The sequence below is a fragment of the Bubalus kerabau genome, chromosome 2 (genome assembly GCF_029407905.1).
Source record: "Bubalus kerabau isolate K-KA32 ecotype Philippines breed swamp buffalo chromosome 2, PCC_UOA_SB_1v2, whole genome shotgun sequence".
In the NCBI taxonomy this organism is placed as follows: domain Eukaryota; kingdom Metazoa; phylum Chordata; class Mammalia; order Artiodactyla; family Bovidae; genus Bubalus; species Bubalus kerabau.
Window position 1 is genome coordinate 18,837,690 of NC_073625.1, and position 27,033 is coordinate 18,864,722.

The 27,033-nt window shown below is 37.4% G+C and overlaps 3 protein-coding genes across 9 annotated transcripts in view; 2 read left to right on the forward strand and 1 right to left on the reverse strand.

Annotated features, from left to right (window-relative positions):
- The window catches only part of GTF2E2 (general transcription factor IIE subunit 2), an 87,346-nt gene that overhangs the window by 16,820 nt on the left and 43,493 nt on the right, over positions 1-27,033 (forward strand). For all 6 annotated transcript variants that reach the window (XR_008710055.1, XM_055567163.1, XM_055567164.1 and 3 more), the window contains exon 3: positions 9,661-9,752. Coding sequence is in view for 5 of the 6 variants with exons in the window: in XM_055567163.1 (XP_055423138.1) it covers positions 9,661-9,752 (92 nt within the window). In the remaining variant the exon portion in view is untranslated. The remainder of the gene's footprint in view (positions 1-9,660; positions 9,753-27,033) is intronic.
- Positions 410-16,510, reverse strand: SMIM18 (small integral membrane protein 18). 2 transcript variants are annotated; one of them, XM_055567187.1, is made up of 3 exons: positions 16,402-16,510; positions 1,191-1,269; positions 410-743 (listed from the first exon to the last, which is right to left on the reverse strand). In XM_055567187.1, exon 3 carries the CDS (start codon positions 704-706, stop codon positions 410-412), a length of 297 nt encoding a protein of 98 aa, XP_055423162.1. In that variant the 5' UTR covers positions 707-743; positions 1,191-1,269; positions 16,402-16,510. The 2 variants fall into 2 exon arrangements, with proteins under 2 accessions (XP_055423162.1, XP_055423163.1); XM_055567188.1 differs by lacking the exon at positions 16,402-16,510 and adding an exon at positions 5,003-5,071.
- On the forward strand, positions 10,169-13,775 carry LOC129643075 (WASH complex subunit 3-like). The gene has a single exon (XM_055567186.1). The coding sequence runs from the start codon at positions 10,270-10,272 to the stop codon at positions 10,849-10,851; it is 582 nt and encodes a 193-aa protein (XP_055423161.1). The 5' UTR covers positions 10,169-10,269; the 3' UTR covers positions 10,852-13,775.

The following is a 27,033-nucleotide window of genomic DNA, read 5'->3' on the forward strand; positions in this document are numbered from 1 at the left end:
AATTCTAAGAATCTAATCCAGTTTTTGAAGTGTCATTTTAGTTTATTTTTAAAAATTTATTTATTTGGCTGCACTGTGCGGCTTGTGGGTTCTTAGTTCCCCAGCCAGGGATTGAACCCAGGCTCACGGTGGTGAAAGCGTCCAGTCCTAACCACTGGCCTATCAGGGAATTCCCTGAAGTGTCATTTTAAAACAGGTTGGTCAATTACTCACATTTGTCAAAGTTTTATTGTATATTTAATGAAATGGATACAGACACAAAAAGTGCATATTTAGCTTGTTTTTCCCTTCTAGTAGAAATCTTTTAATTATTCATAGTCGATATTATAACAGCTGGTCTCAGAAATTTTTCTTTTTTCTCAGTAGTTGAAGACTGTTTTCAGAGCTTTTGTTCATTCCGTGTAGAGTACTAGACCACTTCAGTTTCACGTTTTCTGATGTTGTCCATCATACTTCTAATAGGGTTTGGTTCATTTTTCAAGTCTTTTACGGTTTTGTTTTTCACACAGCAGCAGCAATCAAGCACTTCATAAAGAAAAGCCAGCACCACTAAAGAAACCACTGTAAATATAAATAAAAGCAGAATGACAAAGCAGGCGGTGTTCCAGTTATCATGGAAGGGGTAAATTTTTTGAACTTGAAAACCAAGGTACTGATAAACAGAGGTAGTGGTTTCATTCCAGAGGCTGGAGCTCAGTGAGGCCATTCTTAGAGATTCTACTTCTTATATCTCTCCTTTGAATCTATAGAAGGTAGAAAATGAATATATGTAACCAAACTCAACAAATTTGTCAGTTAAAATCTCAGTTCTAAGATTTGTTAGTTTATATAGACTGCATGAATCTTCCTTATTTTCTGTCAGAATTAATACCAAAATGGTGTTCTTGAATTTTTCTATATTTCTGTTTATAGAGTATAAAATTCTATAAACCACACCATGTTTTTTTTTTTTAATATAGATCATTTGTTAGACAAGTGTTTATCTTCAAGATTCATATATAGAAATTAACTGCTAATGGAGGGAGAAAAAAGGCAGCTGAATTGGTTTAAAATTTGACTAGAGCAGAAGTCACAGAACTATTATCTAAAAGAAAAAAAAAAAGGCAAAACCAAAACTTAGCATTTTAGAGTTGTGTTCTTCAAACTGCCCCCAGAAAAGCTTTTCTCATACCTTTGTAGATCCTTCTCACCTTCCTGGTTCAGTGTATTCTGTCTTAGTTCCACGCCTTTAAACTTCTGAGACAGGTGATGTAAATCAGGAAATAATGGCTGAGTGAAAAATAGTAGAGAAAGAAAAGCCAAATAATGAGTTTTCAGAATAAGGATAATACAATTTTAGATTAAAGTTGCCTATGAAGAGACCTTAATCTTAGGATTTATATATATATATATATATATGCATATGATAGTCTTAAATGTTTCATAATACTTAAATGGCCTACGGACAGGAATAGTTAAGGAAAAAAAACAGGCAGATTCAGCATTCCACAGGTATGTATTGCTAAATTTTTATTCCATTTCACAAAATTAGCCAGGGAATTAAAGTTTCACTATTCTTGCATTGAGCTTTGCTCCTGTTGACCTGATACTGGTTGGGCCTTAAGTGGGACCATAAGGATTGAAGATTTGATAGTATTAAAAATAAAAAATGACTTATTATTATCTTAATCTTCAAAGATAATCTTTTTAAGCTTTTTGAAAGAAGTTCTAAAATACATAAATACTAAGGAACTTTGAAATGAGAGGAAAAAACCCCAGAGTCCCACTTCCCTAATTCGGTGACTGTTGTCAGTTTTATGCTTTCTTTTATGACAGAAATGAATTATTTAGTGTGGTTTTTTTTTTTTGCTACATAGTTGTAAGTAGACTTTTATTCTTGTAAACAAGTGTTTATTGATTACCTGCTATGTAGTAAATACTTTTCTAAGTGCTAGAAATAACTTGTGTGTGAGAGTATGTTTCATTTATAGATAATTCCAAGGTAGTGTGAAAGTGTATGATAAATACCCCCATACTTATAACGCAGCTTCATTTCTCAACGCTTGGCCAGTCTATACCTCTGCCCACTTCCATCCCATGGAATATTTTGAGGCAGATTCCAGACATCATGTCACTTCATCTAGGAATATTTCAGTATGTATATCTTAAGAGGTGAGGACTCTGTTTTTAAATATAACTGCAGTATCATTTTCAAAAAAGATTAAAGCTTAAACCCCTTGCCCCCTCAAATGTAACAGTTCAATTCCTTAGATTTCTCTGTTTTCCTTATAAATATAACTTTAAAACTTTGCTGTTAATAAACTAATATTTTCTAAGCTTTTTTTTTTCCTTTTCTTTTTTAAATCTGATTTGCTTGACAAGTCATTTCACCTCTGGATGGACTTGGTTCCTTCCTTTCTTCTTTCGTGTATTTTGAAGGTTAAATTGATGATCTGAGGGCAAAAGTAAAGGTTCAAGTTCATTTTTTCTTGTTGGATTTAAGAATCCTTCCGTTTTATGATGCTTGGTGACCTTTCATCTTGAAATGAGAGACAGGAGACTAATGGACAGTAATTGAATCAATTGCTTATGGGAGATACAAAAATACATTTTCTGGCACATGGGTATCTGATAACTTACAGTTTTGTGGTGGTTATTGTTTAGTCCCTTAGTTGTGTTCTACTCTTTGATTTGTTACCCCTATTCTTTGCGACTGTAGCCCGCCTAGGCTCCTCTGTCCAGTGGGATTTCAGACTATGTCAGGAGACCCAGCCTTTCAAAGTTACTCTTTTATCTTTTGGTTTTGTCTTTTCCAAGTACACCCTAGGAGAAGGCAGGGTTTCTGCGTTGCACAGCTCCAGGGAGTATCGGTCACGTCTGGTGTGTGGCGGGCACCTTTCAGGTAGAACACAGTGTGTGCTGGCATTGTGCATGTGAAGGTCCCGATAGCCTACCCTTCCTCCTCTGCATGGTCGCTGCCTCTGACCTTAGCACCTTTTACACAAATAGTCAAGTAACCTATAGAAGCTAACTCAAATGGAGACAAAAGTTACCTCCTTTTGACCCAGCCTTGCTGATAAGAGTAGTGTCATGTATGTGTGTGCACAAATTCCTGAATAATGAAAAAAAATCCTTTTGAATTTTTAGCACTGCTAAAATGCAGATATTCCTTGGAGGGGTAACACAGATTGTTGGATATTTTTGCTTCAGTATGAATGAGTTTTAGGTTCTTTTTGAAAAGCAGAGCGAATAGAGGAGAGGGAGAGGAAGAAGATGAAGGCCTTGGGGAAATCGGGGTAGGGGTGTCTTATGTGGATGCGTAAAAACAGGGAGAATTGCCTGAGCCCTATCTAGTAATTTTGTCTTGGCCTGCCTAGACCTCTCCAGCACAGAGGAGAGTATTCCTTAGGCCTTTCAGGTTGTGATTCAGGTTGTGTTAAGGCCTTTCAGGTTGTGATTCCTTTATAAAATTTGGAAATTGCGTTTGAAATGTCTAAATCTGACATTAGAACTGACTGCAGGGAGAATCACGGCAGGGGAGGGAGGAAGATGCAGAGTGAGGCAGTTTCCTCGTTTTACCTCTCAGATTTAACCTATCCTGATCATTAACTTAAACTTCTGTTTTTCATGACTGATTTCAGAAACGTTATCCTAGCAATTTTAAATTAAAAAATATCATTTATAATCTTATCTCCCTAACATATCAAACTTTTAATTTTTTTTTTTTTCTCCTAGAAATTGGCTGTGTAAAATGTGTAAGTCAAACCTGGTTGAAATTATACTGAATTTACTCCTTTGTATTTTAATTTATTTTGAGTAACTCTTTTAAAATTTGTGGTGACTTTTTAAGACCGGGGAGAAATTATAGAGACTTAATAATTAAGTTATTATTTCAAAATGAAATTTTAGAATGATTAGAAAGTTGGCTTAAGGAACTTTGTATTCTGTTTATTTTTGAGGTACAAGTGAACTGCTTAAAATTTTTTCAGGTCCCTTTCTCCCTTTAAAAAAGAAAAAAAGAGAGCGGGAGGGAGGGAAAGAGATGGAATGGGAGAGATAAGGAGAGGAGAGAAGGGGGCAGAGAGATACACACTACATTCACTTACTTGAGGCTGACTTGTACCTGTCGTTAAGCTGTTCTACTGGTTATATTAATACAGTATAGTCACACAATCGAATGTTACGTGTGAATGCGCAACTGTAGTGATCCAGAAAGATCTTTAGGATATGTTGTTAACAAAGTGCAGGCCAGTATGTGGAGGAAAAAGGGAAATAATATGTATTTTTAGTTGATTGTATCTGCACAGGAATCTTGGGGATATACAGAAATTAATAACAATGATTACTTGTAGGGTTGGTTGGAGAGTACAGTCAGGTGATAGGGATGTGTGTGAAACTTGTCAAGGTGTACCTTGTTATAATCTTTTGGTTTTTGAACCATTTGAATGTAGTTATTCAAAGCCAAAAGTACTCCTTGCCTTTGGCTTTTAATAGTTTATTGTGTCTAGATTACTTCTAAAACAGAATTAGTGCATCGTGACTGATTAGACTGCATACTTTATCCACATGCAAACATGCTTATAATAATTATTCTTGGAATGGTGACTATGGATAGACGTATATGCCACCTCCAAGGGTACCTGTAAGTTTTTTGCCATGGGTATCTAAGCAGTTTTCAGAGTATATACATAGCAGGCTTATGTTGTGAATGATGGCAGTTTGCCATTTGTGAATGTGTTGATTAACTGATGAGCAACTCAGAACATTCACCCTTTAGTTAGCTTCTGGGCATAACCTGGAAAAAGTAAACCCTGTAATATAGATTTATTTTCCACCTTACATGTAATGTGGTTTATGAAATAGTACACTAAAACTCTAATAATTTTGTGTGTTTAGGTTAAAATCTAAATTTTTGATGAATTAGACGTAATTAGATATGTATGTAGAGGGGCTTCCCAGGTGATACTAGTGGTAGACAACCTGCCTGCCAATACAGGAGACGTGAGAGACATGGATTTGATACCTGGGTTGAGAAAATCCCCTGGCGGAGGGCATAGCAGTCCACTTCAGTATTCTTGCCGGGAAAATCTCATGGACAGAGCCGCCTGGTGGGCTACAGTCCATAGGGTCGCATGGAGTCGGAGACGACTGAAGCGACTTAGCACGCACGCGGGTATGTAGAAAGTCATTTACTGATAGGATTTTCTTGTATTGTGATACTGTTTTTGAAATTAAAATGTTAATTTATATGAAGCAAATGCTGTAAACATGCCTTAGAGAAAGTGAGAGAAAACAGTCAAAGTTGGGAACAGTCTGTTATACATATATATACAATTATATAGATAATTTTTAGTTTTTTAAAATATAAATTCCCTTCACCTAGTTTTCCTCCCATTTTAAGGCCCTAGTGAGATATTTATGGGTATAGGACTTGGAACTGTTCTGGAGCCCTTGAATTGCCAGATTGAAATAAAGTTATGCTTTTGTTCTATTTATGGAAAAGCCCTTGAATTGAATTTTCTGGTGCCTTTAAAAGCATATCCCTTTGAAATATGATCGATTAATCATTATAGCTTTTACATATAGACTAGCTCACCCAACTCTGGAGCTGTCTGGGGTAGGCCATGTATCTAGTTAGCTGGGTGAAATGGCAATGAGCCTCCATCCGTATAGCTATAGACAGTTACCAGCAAGACGTAGGCTGATTATAGCGTTAAGACAGTTTGGGAGGCAGGAGTTTCTGTCTGAAGTTTGAGTTACGAGTTAACTGTTCTATTTGACAGTTATTTGTATTTGATCTGAGACTGTTTTTGAGCCCTCTTACTTTGGGTAGCAAGCAAGAATATTTCCTAAACAATTAACCACATTGTACTGAGTCTGGAGAAATCTTTCAGCAACCTTTGGGCTTTGTAGGGGATACTTTTCTCATGCTGGCGGAACACTGATTATTACAGAAGGAATAAAAATTATGAAAAAAAAACCTTTAAAATTCAAAATAGATTTACCAGCAAAGAAAAGGGCAAAAGTTGAATCTTTAGGTCAGTATATATAGGTAATATTTTAGAACTCTAGCATTTACAAAATAGTTAAATTTTCATGCTTGAATATTTCAAATTCATATAGGATTTGAAATTTGGTCAGCAAGTTGATACTAATTCTGAGTAGACATGAATGATGGCTCTGAGCTATGAAACTAATCTTATTACCTCAAAAGGTACCCTCCTCCCTCCCTTAACCAATTCTTAGGACATATTTTCATTTTAAAATGTAGCTTATCAAAAAGACTTACTGTGTATTTATTTTTGAAGATTAGTTTAAGAATATAACATTATATTGAAATACTGTGATAAATACATATTTCTGTGGCATCTAAAAATTAAACATTAGATTTTTATTTAATAATAGCATGACTTATATGCTACAGTAATACAGACTTTAAAATTTGACTGTAGGAAATTATTTTAATTAAAATGTATGAAAGTCTAAAGCTCTAGCTCTGAAAATCATCTCATTGCTTACAGTATAATGCAACCTAGTAAATGGTACCTTTGTGGTCTTTTTATTTTTGTATAAAAATCACAGTGTGATTATTGGCCTTCTCTGCATGTACACTTAAATAAAACAATTTTGAATATATTCTCTAATTTTCTAAAATATAACAAACTTTAATATAAATGCTTTAAATTTGTATGTATAATCAGAAAGCTTTAGTCCTGGGTTTGCTTTTAGTCTAGATTCTTCTTTAAGAAAAATCCTTTGTTAAGACAGAACAAACTGCTGAAATGAAATAGCTCAGAGAAAATTAAATTTGCAAGTAATCTCTTAATATCAAATGCATATGGCTTACTCTAAGGTCTGGATATAGATCAGGTTCATAGAAAATGTCATGAATTTTCCATTAAGGCACAGATGGTAAGGGTGCTTGTCAAATAGCAAAGGCAGTCTTCATATTTTCATAATAAAATCCTACCAGACAATGAAAAGAATAGAGGTTTTTTGGTCTTCAGTAGGAACAAAGCTTTCTGCTTGGGCTTTATGGTAAAATATTTATATTGTATCATAAGAACATGTATTATTAAATGAAAAGATTTCAGAAACCTACCTCTCGTCTGAAAGGCTGCAGTTGAAGCGATGGTTTCGTCTGTTTGTAGTGCAGTCCAGCGCACAGCTAAGGTGGAGCTGCGCTTCTATTGGCTGAACCGCAGGGCAGCTGACAGTTTCCCCTGTGTTCATTTGCATTAAGTCCTGCCACCCTGAGTAAATCATTCATAAACTTGACTAGAGCGGACTGGGTTCTCAACTGTCACCCCCTCTTTAGGCCTAATTTTTTTGTTGTTTTTAAGCTAAATTGCTGCATAAGAATTTGTGAGTTAGTAACAAATTGATGATTCCTTAGTGTTTAGCTGTAGAATTTTTGATCCTTCAGTGATTATTTAAGTGCTCAGGCTAGAAGCTAATCTCGAGAGAGACAGTAACCTGGGAAACCAGCAGTCCAGGTTCTCCAGCATGGTGCTTCCTCCACAAATTGTGCATAGACTCTCATAAGTGATATTCTCTTTTCTCTTCTTTCAACTTGCCATTTATATGAACCTGACTCTTGGAAGTGATTATTTCCATGTGGTAGTTTGCTTTGTATGAAATTCTGAGGGAGACGAAAAAGAAAAAAGGTTTTTATCTCTACTAATTGGGAGAGGGTTAACTTCGGTAGGTACATCAGCGATACTAAAAAAACCGTCTGTGAAAGTTAAATTGCAAAAGAATCCTCAGTTGGATGTTTATAGAGATAGAATGATGTTTCTATTATGGTTTATTAGAGTTGTGGTCTAAGTGTAACGGTCAAGGTTTTTATTTGTGAGAGTGGCTATTAGAACAGCAGCCGATTGGGTTAGTGCTTGCTGTGCAGACTTATTTTTTAAAATTTTGAATAAGTCACATTTGTTTCTAAGACCAGTAAAGGAGTATGTGGAAATAATCTTATTACCTTCATTTGTTCAGTCAACTAATATTTATTACACTGGAGACCTTATGGTAAACAAAACTGTATATGCTTCATGATTGCTTATTACTTGCATGGTGCTTATCCTTAGCACATTGTCCTTAGCTATTATTCATAGTCTTCCCAGTTGTTTATTTAGTATTATAGGATGAATGTATTACTTTAATAAGAATTCACTAAATATGTATTTATGAATTCCTGTATTCTGAAAAAATATCCAGTTGGAAATGGAATAATTGCGTTAAATGGTAACTAATGATTCTTATACCAGGCACATCACAGTTTACCACTGGATTGGAATCTTTAGTCTGCCACTTATTAGTCTGTTTTCTTATGTTTAAAATGAGACAGTAAAAACCTCTTAAATAGGATTTCTGGGAGGGATTAAATGAGAAAACCATTTTAGCATGATTATTGGCAGTAGTCAGTGTTCAGTGAAGGTTAGTTGCTGTTGTTGGTTATGAGTGTCCTGAACACCTTGGGAAAATGAAAATTACATAGGAAGTAATTCATAATTGAAATAGCAAATGTGAAGGCACACCTGTAAGGCATTCTTAATATTATTTCAGAAAACATAAAGTAGACTTTAATGTGTCAGTTAAGTTTCATTAAAGTTGTAGCAGTTATTCTTAAAGGAAAATTGCATATGAGGTTTCATTTTAGTCTAAAAAAAATGATATTCAATAAAGCCTTTTCACTAACTAATCTCAGAGGAATATTATGCTGCCTTCTAGAAGCTGTTCTTTTGGATCTCTGACAGTTGTTCCATTTGACTTGCGGTTATTCTAATGCATTCTTTTGTTTAAATTATTATTACCAAACTGGTGCCAGAAATTGACTCTCTCCGCTTTTATTTAACCTCTTCCATTGTGGATCAGCCACATGGGAACTTTATAGCATGTGATCTGATTCCTTGCTAATAGAATGTGTACTTCTAAAATGTTTTCCTAGTATTTATGAATTTTTCACTCTTGCTACCTATGATCTATAGAATGGGTTTGTGATGTAATGGTAGCATTCAGATTTCTGCCTGTAAATATGCAACAGAATGGTATATGTTCTGAACCAAATGATCTATGTAAATTGCTCCTTGTATCATGCTGCCATCATTTTAAAGTCTTCATGTTTATACAGTGGTACTGCTTACATTTTTTATTCCAATATATCTCTGAAGTGGACTTTAAAATAGTTATGGGATCATACTTTTTATTAATTCCCATTGATCAATACCTATTTGTTTTATTTTGATAAGCAGAAATTGATGTAATTGGTGATAAATTGAACTTTTTATCCCTTAGTAATCTACTCACTTCTCATGGTTTTAAGGTTGTTAGAAAAGCACCATGGATCAGATTGTGATTTGTATTGTCGTCTTGTTTAAAAAACCTAACTTTTAATTTTGGAGGAAATCTAGTCAGACTTAAGGAAGGAGTGAGATAAAGGTACTTATAAAAGAAATATATTTTAATGCTTTTGGAGTATTTGTACTTTGTTTCCATCCTCAGAAAATAGTTACTACACATGCAAAGATTTTGAATTTGTCACCAAAATTTCATAGGGTGGAGTTTTCTAGATAGAAGAACTCAATAAATATTTTACCAGATTTAAAATCATTTTAGCTGCTTAAAAGTAGATAATCACATCTAATGAAAATGTTGTAATTGTTTTTTGAACTTCATTTTCAGATCATAGCAATGGATCATTTAATTTGAAAGCTCTATCAGGAAGCTCTGGATATAAGTTTGGCGTTCTGGCTAAGATTGTGAATTACATGAAGGTAAGTACTTTTCTCAACTAACAAAAATTCTTTTGGTTTTGCTCGGAAGAGGGGGATTGGAATTTTCAGAAGTAAATTTGTATATACATGTCAAAATTTATCAAATTGTATGTTTCAATATGTGGTTTTTGTATGCCTATTATACCTCAGCAAAACTAAAAAAATATTTAATGCTTCAAGCTTTTTACATGATAGCAAGTTAGCTTTGCAGTGAGTCATCTAAGTATATTTTATTTACATTGCAGAGCGGTAGTTGAAGTACACAGTGTGAGCCCACCATTTCACTTAATAAAATTGTGCTCAGGCAGTAGAGATAGCCACCTCTTAATTAGTCAATACCTGTTGGCGAAACCAATGAAAAAATGTGAATGATTTACAGGATCTTCCATTGATGGTGAGAAGTAAAAAACACTACACGGTGGACTAGGAGAGGCGTTTGGATGCTATTACCGGGTTGGGCGGGCCGGGCTTGGGAGGGGTTTGGGGGTGAGCCCTGAGTCCCCCGCCCGCTGAGGAAATGGATGAGGATGGGCTTCCTCTCATGGGTTCAGGCATAGACCTGACTAAGGTGCCAGCTATTCAACAGAAAAGAACGGTGGCATTTCTAAACCAGTTTGTGGTGCACACTGTACAGTTCCTCAACCGATTTTCTACAGTTTGTGAGGAGAAACTAGCAGACCTTTCTCTTCGTATCCAGCAGATTGAAACAACTCTCAATATTTTAGATGCAAAGTTATCATCTATCCCGGGCCTAGATGATGTCACATTTGAAGTATCTCCTGTAAATGTCACTAGGATCACAAATGGAACACATTCTGAAGCCACTTCAGAGCAATCACAGAACAGTTTACAAGACTCTGGACCACAGGAAAGTGAAGTAACACCAGAAAATATCTTAACTGTAGCCAAGGATCCAAGATATGCCAGATATCTCAAAATGGTTCAAGTGGGTGTTCCAGTGATGGCAATAAGAAACAAAATGATATCAGAAGGACTAGATCCAGATCTTCTTGAGAGGCCAGATGCTCCAGTGCCTGATGGTGAAGGTGAAAAAAACACAGAAGAAAGTTCAGATAGCGAATCTTCTTTTAGTGACTAAGCTTAATTTTCAGAACAATTACATATACATGTGTTAGTGCACCTTTACATTCTATAAGAGAGCCTGAACTGTAATTCTTAGTTATAAAAACATCAAGTGGCTACAGATCTGCCACCACGCTTCCTCTGTGTTAAAAAATAAATAAAGCGTTTATAATAAGCTGGCAGTATGTATTGTTACCAAAATAAAGGTCCCTGCTGAGAAATAGAATAGCCTAAATAAAGTACCAAGATGGAGTATTTCAGAGATGCAAGGAGCATGTAGAATGAAGTCAGTGTGAGGTTAGTGATCAAAAATAGACTCAATGCAGGGGGAAAAAAAAAAAAGTGAATTTGGCAAAGTGAATGATTTAATTTTTGTGAATACTTTAGCATGAAAAGTATTATGTACACTTGTATCATAAGAGTTGTTAAATTTCTGGCAGTAATACTGGATTGAAATTTTTTGTGGAAAAAAAAACAAAACAAAACAAAAAAAACACACAACACTACACAGTTCAGGGAGATGGTAGTGGTGGCTTTTCTGCATCTTGGAGGGGGAAAATCAAGATTTACGGAGGGTCTTAGAAAAGCTTTGACTTCAAAAGGATTAGAATTTAATGTTTTATGGGAGATTTAGTATTTTTTGAAGTAGATTTTGAAGTTTTGATGATACAACATTTTGGCTTTACTAAAAATTCTGAACCCGAACTTACTGTATCAAAGTGAAATTTCATTTAGCTAAAATGGTTAAGTGATTTCAGATTTAACCTCTTTGTCTGCCAAACTCATATTCTGTTTAGTTACTGCTTGCACCTCTTGAAAAAAGTCATGGAAAATACTACTGATATTTTTGTTGTTATTTCATGTTTTAGCTGTTTGTTCCTTAGTATATAAATCAGATTTATGTGAAGGCTTTTCTTTCGTAATTTAAGAGAACTTGGTATCTGTCTGGCTATATCTGAAATCTGTGGTTTGTATTTGATTTTTGGTAGAAATCTGTAATTTCCCATTGTTGAGTAATATACTCTCATAATTAATATTCATTAATTCCATCCGTCCATTCCCCCACATGGTAAACAATTATTAAAACTACTGTATCTGTACTGTATCCTGTTAGGGGCAGCAGAGAATAAGGTGGTTAGGTAGCATTACCAGCTCTGTGAACATGAATCTGAGCAAACTCCAGGAGATACTGGAGGACAGAGAAGCCTGCTGTGCTGCCGTCCATGAGGTCGCAGAGTTGCACATGACTCTGCCGCTGAACAATACTATATGCTAATCATGGCACGAATAGTATGAATACCCAGACGAATATATGCCCTTGAGGCTATCAGCCTTTTGAGGGAGACTGACATTTAAATCTCATGTTTTCGGTATCTTGCTAAAACAGTTTTCATTTTATAGCTTTGTTAATCTAGAACAGCGATCTTAAAATTTTTACTCAAATGTTCCCTGAAACAGTTTTGAAAAACTGTGTGTTCCTTTGCACATATTTGAATTGATAAGTATAATTTTTCAGCAGAATTTTTGTTTAAATGAAATACAGTCAACCCACTCCAGTATTCTTGCCTGATAGAAAGAGTTGGACACGACTAAGTGACTGACTTTTCACTTTCACAGTTTGTATTAGTTTCAGGTGTGTGACAGTGATTCGGTTGGGTTTCCCCTCATAGGGTACTTACTGTAAGATACTGAATAAAGTCCCCTGTGCTATACAGTAGGTCCTTGTTGTTTATCTGTTTTATATATGATAGTGTGTATCTGTTGACCCCAAACTCCTGTTACTCCCTGCCCACCTCCCTGCTACTCACTGTGTTCCCCTTTGGCAACCATAAGTTTGTTTTCTATGTCTGTCTATTTCTGTTTTAACAAAAGTATACATAGTGACACGGGATGAAATTGCTGGCATATTTTAATATTTTAAATAAAATATAGCACTCTTAAATTTATCTTAGGGAATCTAAATGCCATTTTTTTTAAATATAAAAACAAACTTGAGTGGTTGGAAATTTTAATTATTTTCCCTTTCAACTTGTATGGTAGTTCTGTTACTCCTGCCAAATTTTATGCAAGTTTTACATATTTTAGTGTTCAGGAATCTTCTGTTGATCGTGTATCAAACTCCTTTGTCATGGCACTATGTATATGCAATAAGGGATGTTTTCCCTATGACCATAAGACTTAAATATTTTCTGGTTTGAGTTATAATTATTCTTACCACATAGTTGCTTGGAATAACATAAATACATTAAAATTTTGATTAAAATGCACTTTGTATATAATAATTATACAACAGAAATCCATTTTTAATGAAATAAATGGAGCTGTCTTTCTTATATCTGTGGTTCTTGTATCTGGAGATAATATTTATTAATAGAATTAAATAGGATTTGACATCGATTTCTGGTCTTATTTTGAGATTTTGTAGTGCTGAAAAATAAAAATGTTGATATAAATATGTTCATCCTAATAGAAATTTTGTGGTAGAAAACGTTCCAAGCTGTGTGCCAAAAATCACATAGTGACTTATCATCAAGCATTTCTCAGTTGACAATTCTATTAATATTAGGTCCTCCTTCAGTTTTGTTGAATGCAGAAGAATGGGAATCACCTAATTAGCCAAATAATTTGTTACCTTGTCCTTAACCATTTGTTTAGTTCTACGATGTATGTAAAAAAAGTTTTACCAAGACTCAGTAAATAAGTGTTATATCAGTTTCCTCCTCTTCTCTGTTTAGGCACTTTTGTTAATCATATATTCAGAAGCAGTTGAAAAATAAAACTATTAGTTTCAACAGTTTTGCCAATGCAATTTTTAATGAAATATTTTTATGTTTATAAATATATCTTTGCCAAAGCTGTCATGTGGAAGGTATAGCATATTCAATTTATGGAAATTTTTTCTTGGTTAATAAAACTAGTTTCCACTGTCGGGCCAACTGTGTATATCAAACTTATTTTTTTTATCATTAAATATCTTTTACTGTTGTTTTGTTCAGTTGCTCAGTCGCCCAACACTGTGTGACCCCATGGGCTGTAGCACGCCAGGCTTCCCTGTCCTTGTCTATCTCCCGGAGTTTGGTCAAACTCAGGTCCATTGAGTCAGTGATGCCATCCAACGATTTCATCCTCTGTCATCCCCTTCTCCTCTTGCTTTGTCTTTACTAGCATTAGGGTTTCTCCAGTGAGTCAGCTGTTTGCATCAGGTGGCCAAAGTACTGGAGCTTCAGCTTCAGCGTCCGTCCTTCCAATGAATATTCAGTGTTGATTTACTTTAGAATTGACTGGTTTGATCTTGCTGTCCAAAGAACTCTCAAGAGTCTTCTCCAGTGCCACAGTTCAAAAGCATCAGTTCTTTGGTTCTCAGCCTTCTTTATGGTCCAACTCTCATATCTCTACATGCCTACTGGAAAAACCATAGCTTTGACAACTTTGACTCTGTGTACCTTTGTTGGCAAATCACTGCGGAGGAGGACTGCAGCCATGAAATTAAATGCACCTTTAATCCATTGTCTAGGTTTGTCATAGCTTTTTTTCCAAGGAGCAAGTGTCTTTTAATTTCATGGCTGCAGTCACCATCTGCAGTGATTTTGAAGCCTAAGAAAATAAAGTCTGTCACTATTTCCATTTTTCCCCCCATCTGTTTGGCATGAAGTGATGGGACTGGATGCCATGATCTTACTTTTTTGAATGTTGAGTTTTAAGCCAGGTTTTTCACTCTTTCCTTTCACCTTCATCAAGAGGCCCTTTAGTTTCTCTTCACTTTCTGCCATAAGGGTGGTGTTATCTGCATATATAAGGTTATTGATATTTCTCCCAGCAATCTTGATTTCAGCTTGTGCTCCATCCAGCCCAGCATTTTGCATGATGTACACAGCATGTAAGTTAAATAAACAGGATGACAATATACAGCCTTGACATGTCCCTTTCCCAATTTGGAACCAGTCTGTTCCATGTCCAGTTCTAGCTGTTGTTTCTTGACCTGCATACAGATTTCTCAGGAGGCAGATAAAGTGGTCTGGTATTCCCATCTCTTTCAGAATTTTCCACAGTTTGTTGTATTCACACAGACAAAGGCTTTAGCGTAGTTAATGAGGCAGAAGTAGATGTTTTTCTGGAACTCTTGCTTTTCCTGTGATCCAGCAGATGCTGGCAATTTGATCTCTGGTTCTTCTGCCTTTTCTAAATCCAGCTTATATATCTGGAAGTTCTTGGTTCATGTACTGTTGAAGTCTAGCTTGGACAGTTTTGAGCATTACTTTGCTAGCATGTGAAATGAACACAATTGTGTGATAGTTTGAACATTCTTTGGCATTGCTCTTCTTTGGAATTGGAATGAAAACTGACCTTTTCCAGTGCTGTGGCCACTGTTTTCCAAATTTGCTGGCATATTGAGTGCAGTAGTTTAACAGCACCATCTTTTAGGATTTGAAATAGCTCAGCTGGAATTCTATCACCTCCAGTTGCTTTGTTCATAGCAATGCTTCCTAAGGCCCACTTGACTTCACATTCCAGGATGTCTGGCTCTAGGTGAGTGACCACACCTTCATGGTTATCTGGGTCATTAAGACCTTTATTGTATAGTTCTTGTGTGTATTCTTACTATCCTAATATCTTTTGTTTCTGTTAGGTCCATACCGTTTCTGTCCTTTATTGTGTGAAATGTTCTTGGTGGGCAGAGTTTTGTGACCCCCCCCCTGCCGTGGGGTCAGGGACACTGACTTCTGGCGTAAGTCTTTTTGGAAGAGGTCAGAGGTCACCAATACTGCCATTACCCCTACCATAATTAGGCCTCAGGCCAAACTAAAGGGAGGGAACACAGCCCCACCCATCAGCAGAAAATTGAATTAAGGATATACTGACCAAGGCTTTGTCCACCAGAGCCATCTTTGCGTGAAATGTTCCCTTGGTATCTCTAATTTTCTTGAAGCGATCTCTAGTTTTTCCCATTCTATTGTTTTCCTCTATTTCTTTGCAATGATCACTGAGGAAGGCTTTCTTATCTCTCCTTGCTCTTCTTTGGAACTCTGCATTCAGATGGGTATAACTTTCCTTTTCTCCTTTGCCTTTCACTTCTGTTCATTTTTCAGCTGTTTGTAACCTCAGACAACCTGCCTTTTGGCCTTTCTTTTTATTGGGGATGGTTTTGATCACTGCCTCCTGTACAGTGTCACAAACCTAAGTCCATAGTTCTTCAGGTACTCTGTCAGATCTAATTCCTTGAATCTATTTGTCATTTCCACTGTTTAGTCGTAAGGGATTTGATTTAGTACATACCTGAATGGCTAGTGGTTTTCCCTACTTTCTTCAATTTGAGCCTGAATTTTGCAATGAGGAGCTGATGATCTGAGCCACAGTCAGCTCCAGGTATTGTTTTTGCTGACTGTATAGAGCTTCTCCATCTCTGACTGTAAAGAACATTATCAGTCGGATTTTGGTACTGACCGTTTGGTGATGTCCATGTGTCCATGAGTCATCTCTTGGGTTTTTGCTCTGACCAACAGGTTCTCTTGACAAAACTCTGTTAGTCTTTGCCCTGCTTCATTTTGTACTCCGAGGCCAAACTTACCTGTTATCCAGGTATCTCTTGACTTCCTACTTTTGCTTTCCAGTTCCCTGTGATGCAAAGGACATCTTTTTTTTGGTGTTAGTTCCAGAAGGTCTTGTAGGTCTTCATAGAGTCATTCAACTTCATTTTCTTTGGCATTAGTGATTGGGGCATAGACTTGGATTACTGTGATAGTGAATGGTTTGCCTTGAAACGAGATCATGCTGTCGGTTTTGAGATTGTGTCCAAATACTGCATTTCAGACCCTTTCATTGACTATGAGGGCTACACCATTTCTTCTAAGGGATTCTTGCCCAAGTAGTAGATATAATGGCCATCTAAATTAAATTCACCCGTTCCTATCCATTTTAGTTCATTGATTCCTAAAATGTCCATGTTCACTCTTGCCATCTCCTGTTTGACTACAACCAAACCTTGGATATGGACTTAACATTGATTTACCTTGATTCATGGACCTAACATTCCAGTTTCCTATGCAATATTGTTCTTTATTGTATTGGAGTTTACTTTAACCCCCAGACACATCCACAACTGTGTGTCATTTCCGCTTTGGCTCAGCCTCTTCATTCTTTCTGGAGCTATTTCTCTGCTCTTCTCCAGTAGCCAGTTGGTCACCTGCTGAGCTGGGGGTGGGGTGTTCATCTTTCAGTGTCACAGCTGTTTCCCTTTTCATACAGTTCATGGGGTTCTCAAGGCAAGAATACTGAAGTGGTTTGCCATTCTCTTCTCCAGTGAACCACGTTTTGTCAGAATTCTCCACCATGACCTGTCCATCTTGGGGGGCCCTATATGGCATGGCTTATAGTTTCATTAAGTTACACAAAGCTGTAATCCATGTGATCAGTTTGGCTAGTTTTCTGTGATTATGGTTTTTATTCTGTCCTCTAATGGATGAGGATAAGAGACTTGTGCAAGCTTCCTGATGGAAAGGACCGACTGACTGTGGGGATAACTGGGTTTTGCTCTGGTGGACAAAGCCTTGGTCAATATATCCTTAATTCAGTTTTCTGCTGATGAGCGGGGCTGTGTTCCCTCCCTTTAGTTTGGCCTGAGGCCTAATTATGGTAGGGGTAATGGCAGTATTGGTGACCTCTGACCTCTTCCAAAAAGACTTACGCCAGCAAGTCAGTGTCCTTGACCCCATGGCAGGCCACTGTCAACCCATGCCTCCTCCAGAGACTCCCAAACACTCACAGCCAAGTCTGGCTCAGTCTCTTGTGGGGTCACTGCTCCTTTCTGCTGGGTCCTGATGAGTACACCGTTTTGTTTGTGCCCACCAAGAGTCTGTATCCCCAGCCCTGTGCAAGTTCTATATCAAGTTCTGCTGACCTTCAAAGTCAGATTCCCTGGGGATTCTCAGGCCCTTTGTTGGATCCCCAGGTTGGGAAGTCTGTGGGACCTAGAACTTTTGCAACAGTGCGAGAACTTTTTTGTTATAATTGTTCTCCAGTTTGGGTATCGCCTTCCTGGTGGCCCTATGTTTATAGGGACTAATGGTGACGTCCTCCAAGAGGACTTGTGCCACACGTCACGCCTCGCAGGACTGCTGCTGTCGGAGCCCCTGTCCCCATGGCAGGCCACTGCTGACCCATGCCTCCGCAGGAGACTCCGAAACACTCACAGGTTTGGCTCAGTCTTTTGTCAGGGTCACTGCTTCTTTCCCTGGTTCTGGTGCGGACAAGGTTTTGTTTGTGACTTGCAGGCATCTCTGGCGGGTATGAGGTATTTGATTTTAAATGTGATTGTGTCCCTCCTGCCATCTTGCTGTGGCTTCTTCTTTGCCCTTGGACATAGTGTATCTTTTTTTGGTGTGTTCCAATATTCTCCTCTTGAAGATTGTGCAGGAGCTAGTTGAGATTTTGGTGTTCTCCCGGGAGAAGATGAGCGCCATCTTCTAAGGTCTAATAATCTTATTATCTTTCACTATTAAGTTTGAATAAACAGATTAATATTTTAAGTAGTAATCACTTAGGAATATAGTATGGAATGTATACTAACAGTTACTACTAAGGTAGTTGAGTTTTAAATTACATGCATAAGAAAAGAAATTTGTTCATTTTTACAATAATTAAAAAAAATATGTGGTTTGCCATCATGTTACATTGCATTGTTAAAAATGAAATAATCAAATGTTTATGAAGCAAGCATGTGTTAAATCGTGTTACTCTTTCTAAATGTGTGTGTTTGTATCTTCTAATCTCTAATATTCAGCCTTTAGTTATAAATAAAGGGGGACTGGTTCAGAAATAACTGTAAATTTTAGTTTGAGGTGATTAATGAAGGAGAAGGATACTTTTGCTGAAAACGAATTGGTTTTATAACTAGCTATGACTTATTTTTTCAATAGGATGTAGAAATATTAAATATTTAAAAGATGTAATGAGAATTGACTAATTAGAATAAAAATTTTATGGTATAGTTTGATTGAGTAGGTTTTAACTACTACATTGAATAATGTACACTCAAGCTAAAAAAGTTCATATATGGTTTTTGTCTGTGCATTTTATGTAGCATAATTTGAACATTTTGGTAGTCCCAGAAAATATTTGTTACATTTAAAAGAATCAACCTCCTTTACTGATTTTTCTTCAGTTCTTCAAATGTGCTTTTCCTTCAAGCTAATAAATGTTCAAGGGATGGATTTTGAGAATTACTGAGGAGATTACTTATCTGAAAATACTTGAAAAAAGTTTACTTTTATCATTAGCAGAGAAGGCAATGGCACCCCACTCCAGTACTCTTGCCTGGAAAATCCCATGGACGGAGGAGCCTAGTAGGCTGCAGTCCATGGGCTCGCTAGGAGTCTGACATGACTAAGCGACTTCACTTTCACTTTAAACTTTCATGCATTGGAGAAGGAAATGGCACCCCACTCCAGTGTTCTTGCCTGGAGAATCCCAGGGACAGGGGAGCTTGGTGGGCTGCCGTCTCTGGGGTTGCACAGAGTCAGACACGACTGAAGTGACTTAGCAGTAGCAGCAGCAGTAGCAGTTTATCAGAGGTTTCTTATCAATGGTTCCTTTCGTTGGAGATTCTCCCCTAAAAGCAACGTGTTGTTGGACAATATGGCATGAACATTGGGTGTGTGGAGATGGAAGAGATGGAGTTATTGAAAGGTTTGGCTCTCAATTGCCCACAAACTGTAATTCATCAGAATTCAGAATTTAGAATGTCCTAGCAAGGGTCCTGTTTTTAACTCTCAGAAAAATATTTAGGATGGGAAGAAACCAGAAGCCCTGTCTATAGTGGATAGTTTATGATACTTCAGTTATCATTTATGAAGGATTCCCCAAACAGCATTTTTTTTTTTTTTTAACTTGAGTCCCTGGAGTTTAATTATACCTTCAGGCAACACATTATAAATTCTGGGTGGAGGTTAGAGTTACTACCTTTTTTTTTTTTTAGTAAAAAGAGGGTGGCTCTGTTTTGAAAGGGAAAGAGTACATATAAACGATGATCTGTAAGCTCTTTTTTGAAAAGTCTTCAACTCTGAAGAGCTGACAAAACCAAGAACTTAGCTGCTGCTGCTGCTGCTAAGTTGCTTCAGTCGTGTCCGACTTTGTGCGACCCCATAGATGGCAGCCCACCAGGCTCCCCTGTCCCTAGGATTCTCCAGGCAAGAAGACTGGAGTGGGTTGCCATTTCCTTCTCCAATGCAGGAAAGTGAAAAGTGAAAATGAAGTTGCTCAGTCGTGTCCAACTCTTAGTGACCCCATGGACTGCAGCTCACCATGCTCCTCCATCCATGGGATTTTCCAGGCAAGAGTACTGGGGTGGGGTGCCATTGCCTTCTCCGCAAAAACTTAGAAAGAAAGCAAAAAAGGCAACAGTAAATGCTCCTCCTAGTTTATTCATTCACTGATGGAAGAGCTCTCTTTAGTTGCTTAATGAGAATTAAGTAGAAATTATATGGAGACGGTTCAGCGGACACCATTAGCTCCATATGAGACACTGTTCTAGTTCTTAGATGGCAAGTCAGTGGTGCACTTTGTTTTTGATCGAATGATTTTTCTCTTGATCTCACTATATTACCCCTTTAGGTGGTTGTACCTCAGTTATGTAAAACATCATGTTGAAAGCAGTGTGGTTTAGCCTAGCTCTGTGGTTCTTAAAGTGTCATTCTCCAACCAGTGGCATCAGCATCTCCCGGGGACTTGTAAGAAGTGCATATTTTTGGGCCCTTTCCTGGGTCTACTGAGCTGAAGCTCTGGGGGTGCAGCTCGGCAGTCTGGGTTTTCACAAGTCCTTCAGGTGATTCTGATTCACACTGACGGTTGAGGACCACTGGGCTAGCTTGTGTCTGAATTAATTCAGACAATCATATTTGAATTTCAAAACTCTGAAGTTTGGAGAAATTAAATGACTGACTCATAGGCACAGCTTTGGTTGACAGCAAGGTTGGGTCAAGAACCTGGATTTATTTACAGCTTTAAGTGAATTTAAGTCATAGACCAGTATCTCTCATAAATACAGGTGTAAAAATCCTTAAACAGAGAGGAACAAACCAAATCACTCATATCTAAGAAGTATAATATGTCATGATGAAGAAGAGTTTAAGAATGTTAGAGATTTTACTATTTGAAAATCAATCAGTGTGAGTCATATTAACAGAATAAGAAAAATCATAGGATCATTTTATTTATTTTTTAATTTTATAAAGTGCTTCTCATAAAAGCTGACACCTGTTTATGATAAAAACTTGTAACAAGTTAGTAATAGAAGCAGAGTTCCTTAGGAAAATAGAATGGCCTTTCTCAATCTTTGTTACTCTGAAAGAAGCCTTGAAATAATTTTTAGGTCTCAGGGAACTCTTATTAAAAAAATTGTTATACCTACAGCTCATGTACATTACTTAATCTGTAAGTTGTGACTATCATCTGCTAAGTCACTTCAGTCGTTTCCAACTCTGTGTGACCCCATAGATGGCGGCCCACCAGGCTCCCCTGTCCCCTGGATTCTGTAGGCAAGAACACTGGAGTGGGTTGCCGTTTCCTTCTCCAGTGCATGAAAGTGAAAAGTGAAAGTGAAGTCGCTCAGTCGTGCCCGACTCTTAGCGACCCCATGGACTGCATGCAGCCTACCAGGCTCCTCCGTCCATGGGATTTTCCAGGCAAGAGTACTGGAGTGGGTTGCCATTGCCTTCTTCATGTGACTATCATAGCCAATAATAATTGTTCATTTAAGTAGAGAATGCAGTTTTCTTTGTATATATTTTGCTCTATTTATTAGCCTACTTTTTTCGTGTGTGTGAGGTTCCTCCTCTCCAGAAAGGATATCAACTCTAATGCAAGTCGGTAGTATAGGTAAACTTCAGTTTTTTCTTTAATTTTTAAAAATTAGTTTGTTTTTGGCTGTGCTGGGTCTTCGTTGCTGCATGGGCTGTTCTCTAGTTGCGGCGAGTGGGGCTGCTCTCTAGTGGTGATGCGCAGGCTCCTCGCCGCAGTGACTGTCCTGTGGAGCGTGGGTTGTCGGATGTGAGGGCTTCAGTAGTTGTGGCTCCCAGGCTGTAGAGCACAGGCTCAGTAGTTGTGGCACACGGGCTTAGTTGCTCTGCACCATGTGGGGCCCTCTCAGATCAGGGATCAAATCCGCTGAGCCACCAGGGAAGCTCCTTTAAATTTTTTGTTTTTAACCTTACCCAGGTAGGCAGTTTACTTGTTCACAGATGAGCAGACAAGCCAGAGAAAGAAAGAGTCCTTCAGCCAGGCATACTTGAAAGGGAGGGAAAATATGGTTTGATTTTTGTCATGTTGTCCTTCTCCATCTACGTTTCAGTAATGCTTGAGACTTGCTGACATCCTTCCTCGCTCTCCATCCCAAACAGCAGGATTTCCTTTTGCTACATGATTTTTTCCAAAAATTCTGTTTTCTTTTGAAAATCAGAAGTCACTGTAAGTCAGAACGTTTTTTTCTAGAGCCTTGCAGAAACTTGTTCAACTGGTTCATATAATTAAAAAAAAAAAAGTCTGCAAAGAAAGCTGGCTTCTGCAGTCCTTTTTCATCTTCAGAGCACTCAGTGAAGTATGGTTTCCTATTTTCTTGAAAGCACTTCTGTAACTCACCTGTCAGCTTAAATGTTCTTTGAGAGAAATCTGCTAAGCCACTGGATTTCTGTATGCAGCAGGAGATTTCTGTGCCCAAGTGTACTGGTCTTTGTGTAATAAAGCAGACCATTTTTGTACCATTATTTAAGACATTTTTCATTTCATTTCCAAAGGTTTTTGATACTGGTACCTCTCTGAAGAAAGCAGTGTATTGTGATAACATCATTATTTATATATATGTGTGTGTGTGTGTATTTTTTTTTTTTTTAAACAAGAGACGTAAAACCTTGTACTGAGCCAGCCATTGATCGGACACATCAATGAGAATACCAGCACGGTTCCTCCAAGACAGACCTTTGTTTCCAGATATAAAGACACCACATAAATGTCCTTCTCTTTGCTTGTTCATGGTTGTTCTTTGCAGTAGCAAAGTTTTTCTTGAAATTCACCATCATTTAAAAACTTTACAGATGTTACTTCATGACATTTATTGGTGAAATCTGTTGGCTTGTCAGCCTAGATAGACAAGCTGTTGTTTCTCAGTTTATTAAATATGACTTATCAGCATCATGTGATATGTCATCAGTGCGTTGACTTAAACTGTTTGATACTTTTCAGTTTCTCATAATATGCATTTTACTCACTGTCATTTGATATGATGGCGTTATTAGGGTTCCTGCTAGCAGTGGGATATCCCCTAATCCCCCTTTTCTGGGTAATAAGTTTTACTGTAACTTGCTTCCTGAGCCTTTTCATTGAATGTAACTTTTTTAAACGGAACTTTTACTCTGTTTGGTTTGAGATTTCCAATAGCTATTTAAAATGGTAAGTACCTTGACTTTTCCAGTGCCTGTTACTTCTGTTTAAGTGTCTTTTCAGTTTTGCTGGAACCGTTATAAGTTGTTTGCCATAGTGGTGAATAATGGGATAGGACCCTGTGGATTATCAGGCCATGTAAAATGCATTGGTTCCTAGCTCTCATTGTAATGGTAGGCTCTTTTGGTATCTCTTGTTGCACTGGTGCAGTGAAATGGCTTAGCCGATTATAGTTCTACCAACCTGATGATTAGAGAGAGGCCTCCCTGCTGGCTCAGTAAAGAGTCCATCTGCCAATGCAGAAGACACAGGTGCAATCCCTGGGTTGGGAAGATCCCCTTTAGAAGGAAATGGCAACCCACTCCAGTATTCTTGCCTGAGAAATCTCATGGATAGAGGAGCCTGGTGTCCTGTGGTCCACGGGATCGCAAAGGGTCAAACACGACGGAGCGACTAAAGAACAACAACAACCTGATAGGATTGTTCATGGGCTTAGGCTTAGAATTTTCTGTCACAGATCTCACCTTCAGAAATCATCACAGTGAACTGTTGGACATGTTTATAAAACAGTCTCTAATAAAGGATAAAACAGCAAGTAATACTAACTTTGCAAAAAATGTCTCAAAAAATATGAACAACTCACAGAATTTTAGTTTTATTACTACATGGTCATGTTTTGCAACATTTACAACAGCAGGTCAGAAGGAGGCAGTTGAGTCCCAGTATGGAAGATTCCTTGTTTAGAATTTTCCCCAAATTTCCTGTTACACAAGCAGAGCTGCTTTTTGCTCCTGTAAGTCATTTTTTAAATCACAATTTCTTATGGTACACCTAGTGACATCTTATGGATCCCTAGATTTCTGTGGAACAATGATGGGGAAACCCTGTAATGGAAGCGTGTCTATGGAAACCACCATGCATGCCAAGTCTCATCAGTTGTGTCTGACTCTTTGCAACTCCACTGGACTGTAGCCCACCAGGCTCCTCTGTCCATGGATTCTCCAGGCAAGAATACTGGAATGGGTTGCCATGCCCTTCTCCAGGGGACCTTCCTGACCCAGGGATTGAACATGTGTCTCCTGCATTGCAGGCAGATTCTTTACCACTGAGCCACCGGGGAAGCCTGGTGAAAACCTCCATACTTATAGTGAAATAGTGCTTTTCCTCAGAAGTCATAAAAAGATAACTACTTGTCACTTCTATACTATGCTGGAAGTCCTACCCAATGCAATAAAGCAAGAAAAAAGAAATGGCAAATGTAAAAGTTGTAAAGGAAGAAGTAAAACTGTAGACGTGATTAAGTACATAGAAAAGCCAAGACAGTTTGCCAACTGTTGGAATTAAATATGTTTAATAGGGTTGCTACATAGAGAGTCAGTATTGCTAAAATCAGTCTCTACAAAGTAACAAGAAAAAAATTAGTAAAATTACAAAGTGCAGTACACCAAAAATCATCTAATGACCAGGAAGAAATTAAACAAAGATGTATAATACTCTTCACTAAAAACTGAAGTCTGTAGCTCTATAGCATTGAGTATTCTCTCTAGGTGCTCCCCCATTTTTCTTAGTTCTTGATCTAAGAGCAAGAAATAAAAGTAATTTTAAGTTTCTCAGGTTTATATCTCTCGTTCTTTTTTTTTTTTTTTTTTTTGCTGGTCGTATTTTCTTAAATCTTTTCCCTTGACAGTTTGATAGCTGTGTTTTTTGGCTTCTCTGTTTACATAGTTTGAAAATGGTTAGGCTTTCATATATTGAGTATTTCATCTTTGTACTTTTCTAATTTTAAAAGTCCCACTTATTTTAAATATTAAAATGAGTAATAACAGACATGGCTAGTGCTTTCTAAATTTTTTCTTGAACTGTCTTCATTCTTCTGTTTCCAGATTAACTTAGCCTTTTGAAAATTTTACATAATATTATAATGGGGGAGAAGTTTTTAATGTGAAGAAAATTAAGGAAAATATATGAAATTTGATAATTAGTGACAATGAAGAGTATGGAATAATTACTTTGAAGGACTTGATTTGGCTGTCCTTAGACAAGTAAAATTACCCTAAACTCCCTTATTCCTTCTCCTTTAGGCTAGGCTTTTCCAGGTCCATATATCCAAAATATGTACAAATGTATTACATATATCCAAAGTAAGCAAAGTATTAGTGCAAAATGCTGCACTGGTCCCCACCTGTTTTGTTTGTTGATGGCTGTGCTGGGTCTTCATTGCTGTGCATGCACTTCCTCTAGTTGCAGTGAGTGGGGGCTCCTCAGTAGCTGAGGTGCGAGGGTTTCTTGTTGAGGTGACTTCCCTTGTTGCAGAGTACAGGCTGTAGGTGCACGGGCTCAGTAGTTGTGGCACATGGGCTTAGTTGTTCCATAGTACGTGGGGTCTTAGTTCCCTGACCAGGGATCGAACCTGTGTCCCCTGCATTGGCAGGCGGATTTTAACTAGTAGGCCACCAGGGAAGTCCCAATCTCCACCTGTTTTTGATTAGCCACCCCCAAATTAAGTTTTTTCTGGCCTACTCTTTTTATATGTGCTCATGTACTGCACAGATAAAGTGTGCATGTTTTAAACTTGCACAGAATTAAGAATTTTTAAAAGTTGAGATTTAAAAAAAGGAATGTTTTCTTAAAAGCTCTTTTGCTAAGTGAAAGCAATATGTCATTCATCATGTCTGAAAATCTTCATTTAGCTTTTTCTATAAAGTGACTTGTGTCTTAAAAATTAAGTTTAGTGTATTTGGATCCTGGGTTTTAATTTGCTTTCATAGCTATAAATACATATATTTTTAGATCTGCAGGGAAGAAAGTCCTTATCTTGGTTTCTTATTGCTGCTGTAACAAATTACCACCTACTTGGTGGCTTAAAATAACACAAATTCGTTAGTTTTGTAGGTCCAAAGTCAGTCTCACTGGGCTGTAGCCAGGGTGGTTCCTCTGGAGACTCTGAGGGACCTTCTGTTCTCTTTCCTTTTTCAGCTTCTGGAGACCAGCTGTGTTTCCTGACACATGGCCCCTTCCTTCCATCTCTCCAGCCTTCCATCTTCCATCTCATTGTCACATCTGCTGCTATTCACATTCACTGTGACTTTTCCCAGGATACTTGTGATTACTGCCTATGCAGTAAGCCACAGTAATCTTTCTCAAGATCTTTAACTTGGTCACATCAGTGAAATCCCTTTTGCCATATATGGTAACACTTCAGGTTGCAAGGGTTTGGACATGGATATCCTTGGGGGAGAGGATGCAGTATTTGGGGGAGGGGATTCTCTAGTGACACAGGCACAGTATTACATTACAAAAATTTTTGTGTTTTTTTTAGTAGTCTTGTCAACTCATTAGGCAGTTTGGTGAGTACATTCCATCTTTGCTTATGTCATTCAATTCATGCAAATATGTCAGAAGGATTTATAATTTTTTATATTTTTGATGCATTGATTTGAAACTCTCTGAAGGGTTTTGTTCAGAAGTGTTTTTAAAAATAAAGGTTAAAAATAAAAAAATTTCTAAAATTTTGAAAATAGGCAGGTATAAGAGTTTTTATTCATAAATATTTTTAAACTCAAGTCACATAGTGATGGAAATATTTCCTAAAGGTTCTTTTTCAAAGTCCTGTTCCTTCAGCATAAATTGCTTTCCAAAATAGTTGCTTTGTTACTTTCACACATTGTTAAAATGCTAGTTTTACTTTGAAGGAGTTGTTAGCATATTATGAATAACCTCTGTAATCTTAGAAATAGCTAACAAATTTGAAACACTTGCCTTTTTGTAAAAC

Excerpts from the sequence above, each read along its gene's own strand:
- SMIM18 (XM_055567187.1), bottom strand. The coding sequence starts at position 706 with ATGGCCTCACTGAGCTCCAGCCTCTGGAATGAAACCACTACCTCTGTT.
- LOC129643075 (XM_055567186.1), top strand. The coding sequence starts at position 10,270 with ATGGATGAGGATGGGCTTCCTCTCATGGGTTCAGGCATAGACCTGACT.